The 16,260-nt window shown below is 40.8% G+C and overlaps 1 protein-coding gene across 1 annotated transcript; it reads right to left on the reverse strand.

Moving 5' to 3' along the window:
- Positions 1–4,067: 4,067 nt before the first annotated feature.
- Positions 4,068–13,280, reverse strand: apol (apolipoprotein L; the record flags this gene model as incomplete). The annotated part of the gene is made up of 6 exons (XM_080775154.1): positions 13,148–13,280; positions 12,819–12,879; positions 10,708–11,304; positions 10,446–10,565; positions 8,191–9,079; positions 4,068–4,133 (listed from the first exon to the last, which is right to left on the reverse strand). Exons 2-6 carry the CDS (start codon positions 12,869–12,871, stop codon positions 4,068–4,070), a joined length of 1,725 nt encoding a protein of 574 aa, XP_080631280.1. The 5' UTR covers positions 12,872–12,879; positions 13,148–13,280.
- Between the last annotated feature and the right edge of the window lie 2,980 nt (positions 13,281–16,260).

Here is a 16,260-nt window from a genome sequence, read left to right on the forward strand (position 1 = left end):
TATTCCAATACCTCAAAATCTCGGCCACTCCCTCACACTCGGTCACTCCAGCATGGTGGTGTTACGATGAAATTGGTGACCTGCTGAAATATGTGAAAATCATGTAGACAATCACAATGTCAGTGTCTGCTGATAAATGAAACGTAACAATTTACATTCAGAGTAAAAAAACCTAGTGATATTTAGGCCTTGTATTTAAAGATCTCCATAAAGTTGTGTGAAGTCCACAAGATCGATGGTCACATATTTCAGCAGGTCACCAATATCACCGTAACACCACCATGCTGGACTGACCGAGTGCGAGTGAGCAAGTGGGCCGAGATTTGGGGTATTGGAATTTAGAAGAAACATCAAGCAGAACCCGACTATGTCGGGGGAGAGAAAGAGGAAATACAGGCAATAGTAGTAGCAATAGAAATAAACATAATAGTGATATATAGTACAACAATGTCAGATAATACGTATATAGTGGAATAAGAATGCTAAGATAAAATACAGTGTAGTGGTGTGGTGTAATATAACATGGTAGCAGTGCATGGTTGTGCTCTGTGAGGAGGCAGAGTCCATAGTCACATAGGCTCTGTGAAGAGGGTTACAGCAAAACATCAAATGGAGATGGTGATGGTTCTAATTCTACCATTATGAGAATGTTTTTATTTTATATGTGAATAATGTAAGTCTGAACCAGGACCTTAAATTAAAATATGTCCAGACCACCATGAAAATGTAATGGAAAAAACCCAAATAAATTATCCTAATATAGGAATATAGGACTGTCAGTTTAAGACAGTAAGAAACTTTTTCAAAAACCTTAGGCCTAGTTGTCAAATATAGTGCGCTGTCAATTTAAGATAGCACAATGGATAAACCTTTGAGAGAACTTTGAATGGAACCAAATGAATCGGTATACATTATCTTTTGCAAATGAGTGAAATACCCTTTGAATAAAATCCTTTAGTCACCTTAACCAATCCTAGAAAAACCCTTTGAACACAATCCAGGCAATGGATAAAACACCTTGTTAAAAGACCTTTAAAAAGTAATTGGAAGACGAAGGAATTCAGACCACACCGAATTATAAAGTTTAGAGGAATTTATATAAATTGATTCTCAGTGAAATTATGTTACAGATCCAGGCTTGACATAGCGTTATTCCATGACTGAATCACAACATTATTCCACAGTTTTACAACTTAATATAGTAGGGACAGAGACCAGGGGGTTAATTTGGCAACATAAATAAGTGATAGGCCCAGGATGGGGACAACACAAAAGTGGACTCAGATAAAGAAGCCCTTCTTTATCTGAGTCCACTTTTGTGGCAGTTGAAGCAGAGAGAGGTACTCACCCATCTCTTCCAAAACAAGTCAACGAGATACTGCACTTCTTCACCCTTCAGCAAAGTCTTTACAAGTCTTTTGTGAACAGTTCAAGTGGCATGACTGAGGTACTGATGCATTTCCATTGCTGACACACGGCAGTGTGTCAATTCACATCATATATCTTCTGCAGATCAGCTTCCACCAATATGGAAGGAGGTGGTGTTAGGTGGTGTTAGGATGTGTTAGAAGGAGGTGGTGTTAGAAGTTGGTGGAAGCTGATCTGCTGATCTACTTGCACCTGCCATATACAGTATACAGGGGACTTCAATTCCCAACACAAGGTTTGGGGTTACAGTCAAACATCAAATGAAGATACACAGAGCTAATGGGCCTCTAACACACTACTGTTTGACCAAAAAGAGCCCCCAAGCTTCTTTCTCGTGGGTCAGCAATGGAAATATAATTATCAGCACCTCAGTCATGCCACTTGAGCTTGTTGACTTGTTTTGGAAGAGATGGGCGAGTACCTGTCTCTGCTTCAAGAGCCACAAAAATGCACTCGGATTAAGAAGAACATGGCAATGGCAGACGTTATGATTATAGACGATTCAGTGCCAGAGAGGTTGTGGGTGTGTCTGGAATGAGTCAAGCAGATGATACCTGATGCAAAGGGAAGAGTCGCATACCTAAGCCACTACAAGCAATAACATTCACCCACTTGTTCCCACATAATGCCTGCTACAAGCGACTGTCTTTTTTTTTCACCCTTTTTGACATGATTTCTGACATCATTTTTGCCACAATGATGTCAGATCATATGAAGTATTACTTTTAAAATAAAATGCAGCGTTGTGATGTACTATGATATGGTAGCAGTCCATGGTCGTGCTCTGTGAGGAGGCCGGGTCCACAGTCACACTCTTCATAGGCTGAGTGAAGGCTCTGTGAAGAAGCCTGGTCCACAGTCACACTCTTGATAGGCAGCTGGGGGTCCATATTACAAGTCCATGGAACTGCAGAGTGTGAGACAAAAATAAACACCAGGGAGTGGCTCCCCGGATGATGAGTTAGTGGCAGGCCTTACTGGACAGTGAGTCTGTACAATGTTTATTTATTTATTTGACAGGGAAAATGCTCATTAAACAACATGTCAGTTTTCACATCCATGTAAATGGGCCAGAGTTAGCCAAAAGCTAGTTTACATCTGTAGTCCCGGAGTAGGCTCTTAAAAACGATGATAAAACTAACCATACAAAAACACATACAATAAGTGTTAAACAAACAAGTGTTAATAACTGATTGGAAATGATCCCACACAACCAAGGGGTTAGGAGAGGAGAAAAGGGAAAAATATCTTTTTTACGTACTGTACTGTATATAGAGCAGAGATACTACCCAGAGCAAGCAATTTTACAGGCAAATACATTACAATATAATGATATAATTGTGAATACAATTATATATTATCTGACCACATTGATATACCATAACAAGAGGTTGTCATGATAAAGTTTATTTGAAACAATAAAAATGAAAATAATATGTTAATATGGTTAACGATGAACGTGTCTGCTTTACTACATATTTTCTAAATTTCACATGACTTCTGCAGATCAGCTTCCACCACATAATTCAAGGAGGTGGTGTTAGGTGGTGTTAGAAGGAGGTGGTGTTAGGAGTTGGTATTAGAAGGAAATAGTAGAGGAGGTGGTGGAAGCTGATCTGCAGAAGACAAGAAAACGTGAATTCACTCACTACCGCTTTTACCTGCACGTGCTATCTACAACACTCAAATCTCATTCCCAACACAAGGATTAGCCGTTACAGCTAAACATCAAATAAATAAACTTTTTCATGAAAACATTAAATGTTAGTTTCCGTCTGACATGTGAGGCATAACTTGTCGACAGGTCTTTCCAGTGTGCTTGTCTTGGCCTGCACACAAATGACCAGCTCCTTTTAACGGTTAGGTTCTTCACTTACATATGATACTTGATGACTATTCCCAGGCAGGCAGACACTCTGTTGCTGGCTCCATGAAGAAGCCTGGTCCACGGTCACACTCTTGATAGGCAGCTGGGGGTCCATAGTAGAAGTCCATGGAACTGCAGAGTGTGAGACAAAAATAAACACCAGGGAGTGGCTCCCCGGATGATGAGTTAGTGGCAGGCCTTACTGGACAGTGAGTCTGTACAATGTTTATTTATTTATTTGACAGGGAAAATGCTCATTAAACAACATGTCAGTTTTCACATCCATGTAAATGGGCCAGAGTTATCCAAAAGCTAGTTTACATCTGTAGTCCCTAAGTAGGCTCTTAAAAACGATGATAAAACTATCCATACAAAAACACATACAATAAGTGTTAAACAAACAAGTGTTAATAACTGATTGGAAATGATCCCACACAACCAAGGGGTTAGGAGAGGAGAAAAGGGAAAAATATGTTTTTTACATGTACTGTATATAGAGCAGAGATACTACCCAGAGCAAGCAATTTTACAGGCAAATACATTACAATATAATGATATAATTGTGAATACAATTATATATTATCTGACCACATTGATATACCATAACAAGAGGTTGTCATGGTAAAGTTTATTTGTAACAATAAAAATGAAAATAATATGTTAATATGGTTAACGATGAACGTGTCTGCTTTACTACATATTTTCTAAATTTCACATGACTTCTGCAGATCAGCTTCCACCACATAATTCAAGGAGGTGGTGTTAGGTGGTGTTAGAAGGAGGTGGTGTTAGGAGTTGGTATTAGAAGGAAATAGTAGAGGAGGTGGTGGAAGCTGATCTGCAGAAGACAAGAAAACGTGAATTCACTCACTACCGCTTTTACCTGCACGTGCTATCTACAACACTCAAATCTCATTCCCAACACAAGGATTAGCCGTTACAGCTAAACATCAAATGGAGAGACACTGATCCAATAAATAAACTTTTTCATGAAAACATTAAATGTTAGTTTCCGTCTGACATGTGAGGCATAACTTGTCCACAGGTCTTTCCAGTGTGCTTGTCTTGGCCTGCACACAAATGACCAGCTCCTTTTAACGGTTAGGTTCTTCACTTACATATGATACTTGACTATTTCCAGGCAGGCAGACACTCTGTTGCTGGCTCCATGAAGAGGCCTGGTCCACGGTCACACTCTTGAGGCAGCTGGGGGTCCATAGTAGAAGTCCATCGACCTGCAGAGTGGGAGACGAAAAACTCCGGGGAGTGTCTCCCCGGACGATGAGTTAGTGGCAGGCCTTACTGGACCGTGAGTCTGTACAGTGTTAATAACAGCCACACTGATGGGAAACACAACCAGCATCATACCGATCAGTCCCAAAGACACTTTACATCTAGCTAAATGGACCGACAGATACTAGCCAGAGCAAGCAATTTTACAGGCAAATACATTACAATATAATGATATAATTGTGAATACAAATATTATCTGACATAATTTATATACGTAACGTTTATTTGACACTTATGTAGTAAAGCAGACACGTTCATAGTTAACCATACCCTGTACATGTCTTTTTCATTTTTATACATATTTTCTAAATTTCACATGTCTTCTGCAGATCAGCTACCACCACATAATGGAAGGAGGTGGTCCAGCTTTACTGGACTGTGAATTTTTCAATACAGAATGAGATCATATCGACATCTGTAATATCTGTTATCGGCCATAACAGCAATTAATTATATCGGATCTCGATATCGGCCAAAATGTCTCATCGGCACATCCCTATATTTTCTAAATTTCACATGTCTTCTGCAGATCAGCTTCCACCACATCATGGAAGGAGGTGGTGTTAGGAGGTGATGTTAGAAGGAGGTGGTATTAGGAGGTGGTGGTAGAAGGAAATGGTAGAGGAGGTGGTGGAAGCTGATCCGCAGAAGACGGACTATCATTCCCAACAGAAGGATTAGGGTTACAGCTAAACATCAAATGGAGACATTGAGCCAATAAATAAAATGTATCATGAAAACAATAAATGCAAGTGTCAGGTCTCACAGTAGCCCCGCAAGCAGAACCCGAATGTAGTAAAGTTTCTGACACTTTGTTTATTTTACCCCATTGGGTCCTGCTCCACGCTGGGCTGTCGCCAGTTACGCACAAACAAATACAATGTAAACACGCCATGAGACGGACTTCTGCGCGCTTTTACCATGTTTATTCATGTATTGACTTACGAATGTGCGAACTATAAGTACCTTACATACCATACCGACACATCTCCTGTGTCGCGGAAGCCGTTAAGTATTTTTAATCCATGATTGATTAAAAATGTCGCTTCTTCCTACCTTGTTTATTGACACCTCATTGTACCGCCTATCTGGCTAGCTAGTGGTGCTACAGCTATGACGGAGCAGATCAAAGGCAGGGACGTAGCCCGCAAAGCCAACCGCACATCGGGAGGCGGTACAATAAACGGTAAATAAACAAGAAGAAATCAAAGCGACATTTTTAATCAAACATGGATTAAAAATACTTAACGGCTTCCGCGACACAGGAGATTTTATCAGAGGTATGTAAGGTACTTATAGTTCGCACATTCGTAAACAAACACAAGAAAAAGCGTGGTAGTACCGCGCCGATCGACTAAACGATGAGTTTGTGTATATCCGCGTTCCAACAATCGCATTGGAAAATCTTAGCATGACCAGGGACCCTACCTAAAGCGGCAAACAAATTTCATAAAAGCTTTATGTAGGGTTCCGAGAGGGGCTAGTCTCACAGATGAGGCATAGCTTGTCCACAGGTCTTTCCAGTGTGTGCCCACGTGCCTACTGTGGCCTCTAAACTAACCGTACACAGCAGATTAAACATCAAAATAAGATAAATACACCATACCAAAAGCAAATAAAGTACATAGCAGCAACATCTGATCTAAACCACATCAATCAATATTAATAATGGCCCAGTATGCACCCATGTCCTCAGCCCAATCATTGCACATTAGGCCATGGGACAACGGCTTCTAAAAGCTTTAGATTTTGAGATAGTTTGCCCCCAGCCAGCACACAGCAAATAAACAAATCAAAATAAGACAAATATGCCAAACCAAATTCACATAGTAAGTAAATATATTGTAAATATATATTTTATAAATAAAACATTAGGGCAATAATCAGTGAGGCAAGATACTAAGATAATAAAGTGACAAGTTTATAATTAGCTCCCCTAGGGAACATTTGATTATTAAGGTCAAACAAGACAACATGGCATGTGCTCAGCCAAACAAAAGCCATTAGCAATATTGGCTGCAACAAACAAGGCCTACCATGTGCTTTCTCCTTCACCCTGCATTTCCTGCAGCAGAGGCAAAATGGCTCTCAACTAGGAGGAACAAGACTTTTGTGCTTCCTGCTGGTCATGTGACTAGGTCAGGTGCAGTAGGTGCACCCATTCACCTGGATTCCCACATACATTTTGACCATATTTGAAAATAGCCGATCTACAAGCTCGCAATGCGGCACATTGTTTGAGCTTGTACAGCTGCTATTTTCTAAAAGGTTTTTATACATTGGAAAACTTGAAATGGGACATTCTGCACAATGAGCATAGGCGGATCTAGAGATAAAGGGCCCCTGGGCCACCGACCCCCCGAACCCCGAATGTTTTTTTGATTGTTTTTTACACCGAGCACATGACATAGAAGTAGGCTATACAGCAAGCAATTGCAAAAAATAAATAAAATATAATTGGTCCTCACTAATTAATGTTCCTGATAAAATACAATTTTCTAACACACTGAGCCACTGGGTCCAGACAAGTCACATTGCATTGGAGTTCCAGACCCACAGGAACGCACCCAGAGTGCCGGCCCGATTCCAAAGCGAGCCGCCCCGCGTTCGAAACGGTTGAGAAATGACAGAGTTACAACCATGCCGTTTTCGTGCTCACACATACCCAGCCAGCCAGGCAGGGACCCACCCACACACATACTCACTTAAGGAAGTGACACTGATTGTGTACATATTTTGACAGGTTTTACATGAATGTGTGGATGTACATGTACGACAATACGGATAAATACTTCCAGGCTAGCAGGTTCAACAAATTGTCCAACATGAAACGTTTATTAAGAAAATATGACGGGTAGACACTGATGTTGTACTGTACAAGAACAATGCATTGTAGTTAATAGTTTCAAGCAATCGCATGCAGGTGTGATTGAAAACTAATGTCTAGAACTCTAGATGATTCCTCATGATTGATATAAAGAAAAATAAGTGTGCCATGTCACGTTTACAACAGTAGAGAACGAAGTATATTGTGTTGGTATCTGTGACTGTGACACAGAAATGTGATCCGATGTGATGAAAAAAGTTGTCTGGAGTGATAAGTCTAGAACAGTGGTTCCCAAACCTTTTAGCTCAAGACCCAAAAGAGAAATTAGACGATTGCCCGGAACCCAAACTAGTGAAAATAACAGATCTACAAGCTCACAACACGTCGCTTCGCACAGCGTTGCACGCTTGTAGATTGGCTATTTTCACTATTTCTTATGTTTAAAACCAAGTAATCTTGACTACAGTCTACACTCTACAGGTATCTTCAAAGAATCCTGCTTGAATTTTTCATTAGGAGTTTAAAAAGTATTTTAGAAACAGCAAAAGCTGTACATTGTTGATACTGTTTAATTAGCTACTACCACGCAGCTAGTACCGTTACACAGCGTTGGGCAATATTACTTAGGAGAGTAATATGTTTACTTTACTTATTATTCCTTAGAAAAAGTAATAATATTATAATATAAGATTCATTTGATAAAGACAATACGAGCACATGTCAGTTGAATAGTTCACTGTGCACTGTTCTGGCAGAAAAGATCACCAGCACTCACTTGGTCCTTGCTGTTGTCAACCTGCGTTGTCAACCTGCTTTCACACAGAGAGTCATGTATCTTCTTCCATGAGTCCAGCTCTGAACGCCACAGTGAAGCTCTGGCTCGGATGAACTGTGAGACTTCGCTCTGGCTGCCTTTAGCCAGACTCATGCTGTCTTTGCAGATAAACATGATGTCAAAACCAATGAAAAGGGCATTTACAGCAATGAAACCAGCCCGAGCCGATTGGGAAAGGGCCAATGTCCCTTTGGCTGCTGCCTGGCCTATTTCTGGAATGTCGGAGGCTACCCTGGGCACATTGCGAGCTGCTTTGCCTTCCTGGAGCAACACTTTCAGACCAGAGGCACTATCAATTAAAGAATCGATGCCTTTTCCAACAGATGCAGCGTTTCCAATGATATTCCCTACACCCAGGACCACGTTCACTTTGTCCTCTGCCAGTGTGGTGTTTGCCTTATTGGACACCTCTTCTAGATATTCCTGGATGCTCTTCACATCTTCCATGAAACTGTGGAATACCTCATTGACTCTCTTCTGTTGTGTATTATTTACGGCGATCTCCGTGCCCGTGGTGACTGCACTGTTGACTCCACTGGTAACACCTAGCCCTACCCCGGTCAGGGTTAGAGCTAGGGACACTCCGGCTGTTACGGGGATCAGGGCCAGACCAACAATGGCGAGCACGCCTCCAACTGCCCCCACTGAGCTGCCTGCTACACTGGAGATCTGAGCACCCTTCTTCATCCTATCTAGCTTCACAGCACTTTCCTCCAGTTCAGTTAGAAACTGCAACATTCCCGTTTGACGCGCGCTGAACTCCTTGATGAAGCCAGAGGAGGAATCATCATCCTGGAACAAGAAGCCAACTCTCAAGTGCTGGTCCATCCTGACAAAGAATGGAGAACAAAGAATACAAAAGAAAATAAAGAGATTGAACATGATGTGCATTTTTGATCCCATAAGATCAAAAGAGTTGCTGGAAATGTCCAGCTTTTTCCGCGTCTACCGTCTACATTGATTGCCATTTCATCTCTGCCACACTGTGTCTGGAAAAACTATGTTTGGAAAAACTGTGTCTGGAAAAAAGGGATAGTGATTTTAACCCTAGGAACACTAAACCCGGGTGATCTTCACCCGGACAATTATGTTTATGAGATTTTCATAATGTTGCTGATGTCTGAGATGCTCATGTGACATCATAGAAGGTAGGTGTATTTCCCTGCTCACAATTTCACATCCCTGCTTTTTTCTACAGGCAGGTGTTTGGGTGATTTTCACCTGTGTTTAGTGATAGAGAGAGTAAAATCCCATACTCCCACAATGGACAATTATCACTGGACCATTCTCACCTGTCCCAGGAATGGGTGGACCAAAGGAGAAGTTTCCAGCTCCATTCTTTTTAAGGATACACGATATATAATCGGCCAATATATGATGAGAAATATCTTTATGGAATTTATTATATCGGGTGAAATAAACCCGGGATTAGTGATGGTGCGACAAAAATTGGGTTTATTGTTCTAGGGTTAAACCTTATTAATATATTTGTCATACTCTCATAGGGGTACAGCACCAATTTAGCACTCAGCCTGTCAGGTTGTTTACAATTTTCAATTTAGGCATTTAGCAGACACTCTTAATCCAGAGCGATTTACAGTAAGCAAGAACAAAAACAAGGTAATACATCAAAATAGTCAGCATGAAGCATAGGTAAACTAAGAACCTAACAGTGGAATATCTATATAATGAAACTACAGTATGCGTATACACTATAGACTGCTATGTCTACATAAAATGCTAAATTACATAAATTGAGCCTATGCATACGCCTGTGGTTGTCCAGGCAAGGGCAAGTATTATATGGGCTAAAATGGAGTCTGGTTTCCAGACTACGGCGGACTACAGTCTGCAGTTGTAATTGCTATGGGAAGTGCATTCCATAGTTTGGGAGTTTGGGGAATTTTGTCGAGATGTTTTCCTGTACAGTTTTCTGTACTTCTAGCCGCAATGCATACTGGTAGGAATTATAAATATAAACAACGAGAGACTTGTTTTTATATAAATAACAGTCATGTCTAAGTAGTTGATGTTTCAGTGGATTACATACAGTAACACCACCAATCTGACTGCATGGGCACGCACCGGGGTGAGTCTTCCAGTATTCCTTTTTAACAGCACACGTTTCTAGATAAAACTAGATTAACCATTTGACAGTGATGGATTATTGATCATTTATGAGTGAGTAATACTACCTGATATCAGTGAGCTGTGTGATACGATGGAGCATATCCAGTATGTCAGCTTCAGACAAATCTGCAGGTAGTTGGACGAAGACTGTTGTATTCCTCATCTTCTGGAATTCTCTGACAGAGCTATATGAACGAGAAGCTTTGCTCAGTTTTGGAATATGTTGAACTGCATTGTGCAAAATTAATATTTGTATTTTTCGCCATACAATGAGAAAACAAATTGAAAGCCTGAATGCAGTTTGATCGTGATGAGTGCTTAACATACCATCTCTCCATCATGTCACAGATATCCTGTGTAATACTCATGTATTTGTCCAGATACACCGAATGCACTTCCACATTATGAAGGCTGGGAGAGAAGAAGCTACCAGCTTCTCTCTTAAACTGCAGGAGGAGTGGGCAGACCTGGATTGCAGCAGTGATGACAGCCTGAACACTCTTAAAGCTTGTCCCCTCTGGCAACTGTAAAACCTGGTTCTTCTCCACAAACACATGCAGAGAGGTGACCGCCAGGGTTTCCACAGCATCCGCAAACCTGTTCAGCGTCTCCAAGCCTTCTATGGTGTCCTTAAGAACCACATCAAGCTCCTTCTCCAGCTCCTCACGTCTTCTATCCGAGGTCATCAGGGTAATCTTGCTCTTCAAGTATTCTCCCAACGCCTTGCCTCTCTCGTTGGACTTGGTGACATGGTCAATGCTCAGATTAATTCTATCTGCCCTCTCTTTGATGTCCTTCATCATGTTCTTCTCTGCTGTCCTCTCACACTTCCATCTTGAAAGTGACAGACAGAATTCTCTCACTGTTGCAATGTGACTGAGGGTGTCGGAGGTATACTGTCTCAAAGTGTCCAGCAGTTCCTCTCTGTAACATCCAATGACAATATGACATTTCTTTAGGAAATCATTTTCAAAGGAGATACTGTAGGAAGTGGGGAAAATGCCATTTATCAGAAATGTCCCAAATAATGAGCTGCATGGGCAAGAACTGTTACTGAAATTGAATGCCTCAACTCCTACAGTTCTAAGTGCTTAATCAGGCCAGGGTGGCGGGTCCGGGAGTTCAAATATAAAATGATTATTTTGGACCTTGATGCTGTGAATATGTCTTTACGTTCCCACGGCATAAACCGTATCACGATTGGTTAAAAAAAAGGACAGCTTCTAGTGCTGTCAAGGACAGAAAGTAAGTTTTTTTGCCACTCGGTAGTCAGTAGGCGTTCCTGCATAACTTCCGGGTATGATGATGACACACGCATAGGCCTACTCTCTATGGCCTACTCCTTTATGGGCCGAAATAAAATCTATCTATCTATCTATCTAACTATCTATTGTGTGTCTGTCTATTCAATCAATGAATCAAACCACCCTTCCCAAAATATCATCTTTTAACACAAAATTACTCATAATTAAATGCGCAGCATCTTTTTTCTTTTTACATTTTGATTGGGAAAGCAATGCATTTAGTTATAATTACATTGCACGTTATGGGATACAGAAGGTTTATTTGTCATTATCGTTATTACTTCAATTCATTTATCTGTAGTCTGCTTGGTGCAGGATTCACATTTCACTAGTGATCCTCATGGTAGAAAATGCATCTTTGATCCATGTGCATATTTACAAAATGTATACAAATACTGCCCTCTGCTGTTGTCAAACTCTCACGTCAACTAAGAGAAGCAACCTTTATTTAGTAACATATGAGCCGTTAGTGCCAGTTGCCAGTTATTTACCTACATGTAGGTCCAGCATCTTGTACCCTATACTGGCACTGCAACGTGCACATTGTGGGCTAAGTTCATGTAAAAGGGAATGAAGATACAGTGCACTATAAACTATAATACTTTTAAAGTCCTGTATATATGAATATATTTACGGTCTATAGAACAGTATAAGGCCAGGGCATAGCAGCCACTGTGTGGTGCCACTCAAAAATAGGCCATTATATTTTTTTCCCCATAGAGATTTCTAAAAATATATATAAATTATTTCCAAATATTCAATATATCAAGCCAGATTCTGTGAAAATAAAATTGTAATCGGCTACACAAACGATATTTATTAAATATAGTATATCATATAATGAAATTATAAATTCACAGAATCAAAGGTTTTATGGCCATGATTCACCATGCAGGAACCTGGATGGCTTGATGCTAGGCTTAATATAATCGATATCAATATTTTTTGAAATCCCTATTGGAAAAAAAATATGGTGTTAGAGGGCTACCACCCCTCAAAAAAAAGTAACATGCGTTGCTTTATCAGGCCAAGATCTATTCAAAACACACAATCATGGAACACTTGTATAGTCTGGCCAATTGGTCTGGAATTGGATTGCATGTCATGTTCAGTTGTTTCAGTCTGAAAACTTACCGTTGCAGAGCATGCTTGCACTTTTTGTCTTCAAATTGTGGCTCAATATCCATTTTATCAACTGTGAAGATAAAATAGATGGTATATATAATATTTTGTTTGCCATCGGCAATGGAATAAACAACACTGCAAAAGGACTTGTTTTGTTGCTATCCTTTTTTAGACCAGTGTGTTTGACAGTAGCATACTCTGTTGCTGTTTTCACATTTCTGTCTAATAAATTATCCAATCAAACAAACAACATCTGTCTCTCGATCCTTTCCTAAGACACTGACACTCACTCGAAACAACGACCCCCAAGTAACCCTCAGTCAGGCCTGTAGACTCACCTCTTTTAAAATAGCTCTATGGTGATCCCTTGCCCCAGCACATCTAAACTTCCTGGTATGACTCCACTACTATATTTCCTTGGATACTAGTGGTGTTATGCAGATGTGAAATGGTTACTTGACTTGTTTCACAGTAGTGTGGTGTGTTGTGGTCACGGTGTGTGGTGGTTGGTGTGTCAGCTGCAGTGGGGGAAGGCTTAAAGGTGGCACCGCCACCTAGTGCAACAGGTTTGTGTGGAATGCATTGTGTTCCTTAGCTGTTTCTAATGTGCCTGATTGGCTGTGAGGCTGAGCAGTGGTGGAAAAGGTAGGCTACTTAGGTAGGGCACACCCGGTGTGCATTTCCGAACGCACCCTTAGTAAAAATATCAATACTGCAATATAGAAATACAAGTACAACTTAAGTGCAGAATTCAAAATATACTTTAGTAAAAGTACAAAAGCATTATGCAGAATGTCCCATTTCAAGTTTCAAATATATAAAAAAAAAAAAATAGCACATCTCAAAATGCATCGAATTGCGACGCAATGGGAGTTTGTAGATCGGCTAATTTCAAATGGCCAAAATATATATAGGGCTAAAGTGGTTACTGCATATTTTGTAATATAATCAAGTAACTAAAGTAACTCAAGTTTTCAAATAAATATAGTGTAGGTAGATCTGAAAGTATTGGAAATTGGAAATACTCAAGTAAAGTACAAATAGCTCAACATTGTACTTAACTACAGTACTTAAGTAAATGTATTTGGTTACTTTTCACCACTGGCTGTTACAAATCCATTATCCCTCCCTGCAGTGAGACAGTATGTGTGGCAGTGAGAGATCGATGCCTGAAAAGGACCATAGGCTATATGAATATGATTTGTGTCTGTTTGATAATTGCATGGAAAGCTGCTTTTAGTTGTATAATAAAAAGCTTTAGTAATGAAAGCTTTCTAGTCATATTCCTTTGTTTCTGTTGGTGGCAAATTATACCGAAACATGCTGGCTGCTCTGCCATATGTCTATGAGAGCTGTGTATACTGTAGCCGTATAGCAATTAAACAACTAGAGAAGGAAGAATAAGAGTACAAAATACAGAATAGGCAAAATGTATAAAAAACATTGGCATAAAACAGCAAAGGCAACCAAAAGTAAAATTGGGGCATAGAAGAAAGAGAGAGAGAAAAAAAAAGCACTACCCCGGTACTTTTCTTTTTTGGTGCTGTCCAATAAACCTGTCCCGCCCTGTGCTTTGGTCCTTTTTCTGTCCAGTCCATCCCAGGCCCATTCCTGTCCAGTGGTTCAGCCCGGCCCCTTCCCATCCTGTGCTGTCCTGCCCTGCCCTGATCCCAGCCAGTTTGTGCCCGCTCCAACAGTTCTCCAGCTCTTCTCATTTGAAGCTTCTTTGTTTCACAACACTGGTATTTCCCTGCATGTTTTACACCACACTGCTCTGGTGGTGGTGGTGGTGGCACATTGCTAAAATAAGTGGATTAGATTGATTGGTCAAGATTGATCAAGTCTCCCAATACCACTGAAGCAAGCATAATCTGATTCAGCTTGCCAATTCTTTGACCTGTATAGCTGGTTGTTCCAGGCACAACAATCACAGCTGGTCGTATTGGCATTGCAGTGAGAGCGAGAGGTCTACATTATCCTTTATATCTGTTCTGTCCTGTTCTTTAAAGGATCTCAGCCAGACAAGCGTTTGTGTGCCAAACCTGACAGGAGGACTCTTGTCATAATGAAGTCCAACTTGCAGTGGTTTTCTGCATGCTGATGGCTCCGTGGCATGGGCCATGTCTCATCGAAGCAGATGGAACAGTCCGTAGGACGCAATGCCAATAATGCTTCTGGGGTGACTTCTTCCAATGACACCATTTAATATTTGCCTGAGGGTGTAATTTCTGGTGGTGGTGCAGTGCACACCATATAGGTTGTAGAAATCAGTGTAAAGTCCAGTGTTACCTTTATCAACACACGTGGCTTAAATGTTAGAGAATTGGATGGACGGACAGACGGATTTTAATAATAGTTATGTCCGTTAAGTAAGGCTTCCATAACAGACACCTTTATCATACAGTTATTAGACTGTAGGCTAAATGTATTATAGAATGCACTATATGTATGTACTATCCTAGTCGGCATAGATGAAGTACCTCTTTCCTATAGATTTCACTATAAGTGAAGGATAGCTGTAATATGTTCACCTTAATGACTGCAAACCTGGACATGTGAAAACACGACCTACACACACATAGGCATGCAAAGAGAGGCATGTACATCTGTGCTGTTCCCATGGAAACAGAGCATTAAGCGCATCTGTATTTCTTTCCCACTGATCTTCAAACAAGCTACACAGTCTTGGCACACTGATTCAGTTCTTTCTATGAACATGCAGGTCCCAGAGGGACAGGCCTGTCCAGCTGTCCGCCTGTCCGTCCGTCCGTACGTCCGTCCGTCATTGGGAGTTGAGGCCAGACGTTCTAAATTAGAGTGTGAGGGAGCGAATCGCTGCTGTAAATTGAAAGCATTGATTCCTTGCATTCTTCACTTCACTGCTCTTGACTGGGAGAGGTGGAACGGGAGAAAGAAAGACACAAGCACAAGAAGACGGTATACTTTGAGTGACACACAGGCATGACAGTTATATGTATCAGCTCGGCTCAGTAAATTGCGTGTATGTATGCATTTTCCCAGATATGTACCGACGAGGACTGAGTAATACATAAACAAAAGGACAATCTTGACATTATGACAAACAAAATAAAATGAAATTGTTCTACCAGAAAGAGAGTGCAAAGTAGACGCATATGAGGATAGAGTTGTTAGCGCTGATCATTCTCAGCTTGAGCTTGTTTGTCTGTTTGTCTGTTGGAAGAGGGAACATAAGCAGAAATAAAAATCAAGAATGACAGCTTGCAAGTGAGAAGTGAGTAGCTGTCAGTTTGAGTCGCACACATACCTGTGTTCCTGCCCTGGGGCAACACAACAGCATACCCAATCACCTCAGCACTGTCTCCTTACAGTACAGTACAGCACCAATAACAGCACTTTATAGTGTGTGTGGATAAGACTCTTGGCTGCGTGGTCAAAGGAGCATGGTGGAGTAGGTGATGGGTGGTATACA

The sequence above is a fragment of the Protomyctophum bolini genome (assembly GCF_963924005.1).
Source record: "Protomyctophum bolini genome assembly, chromosome: 11".
Lineage (NCBI taxonomy): Eukaryota > Metazoa > Chordata > Actinopteri > Myctophiformes > Myctophidae > Protomyctophum > Protomyctophum bolini.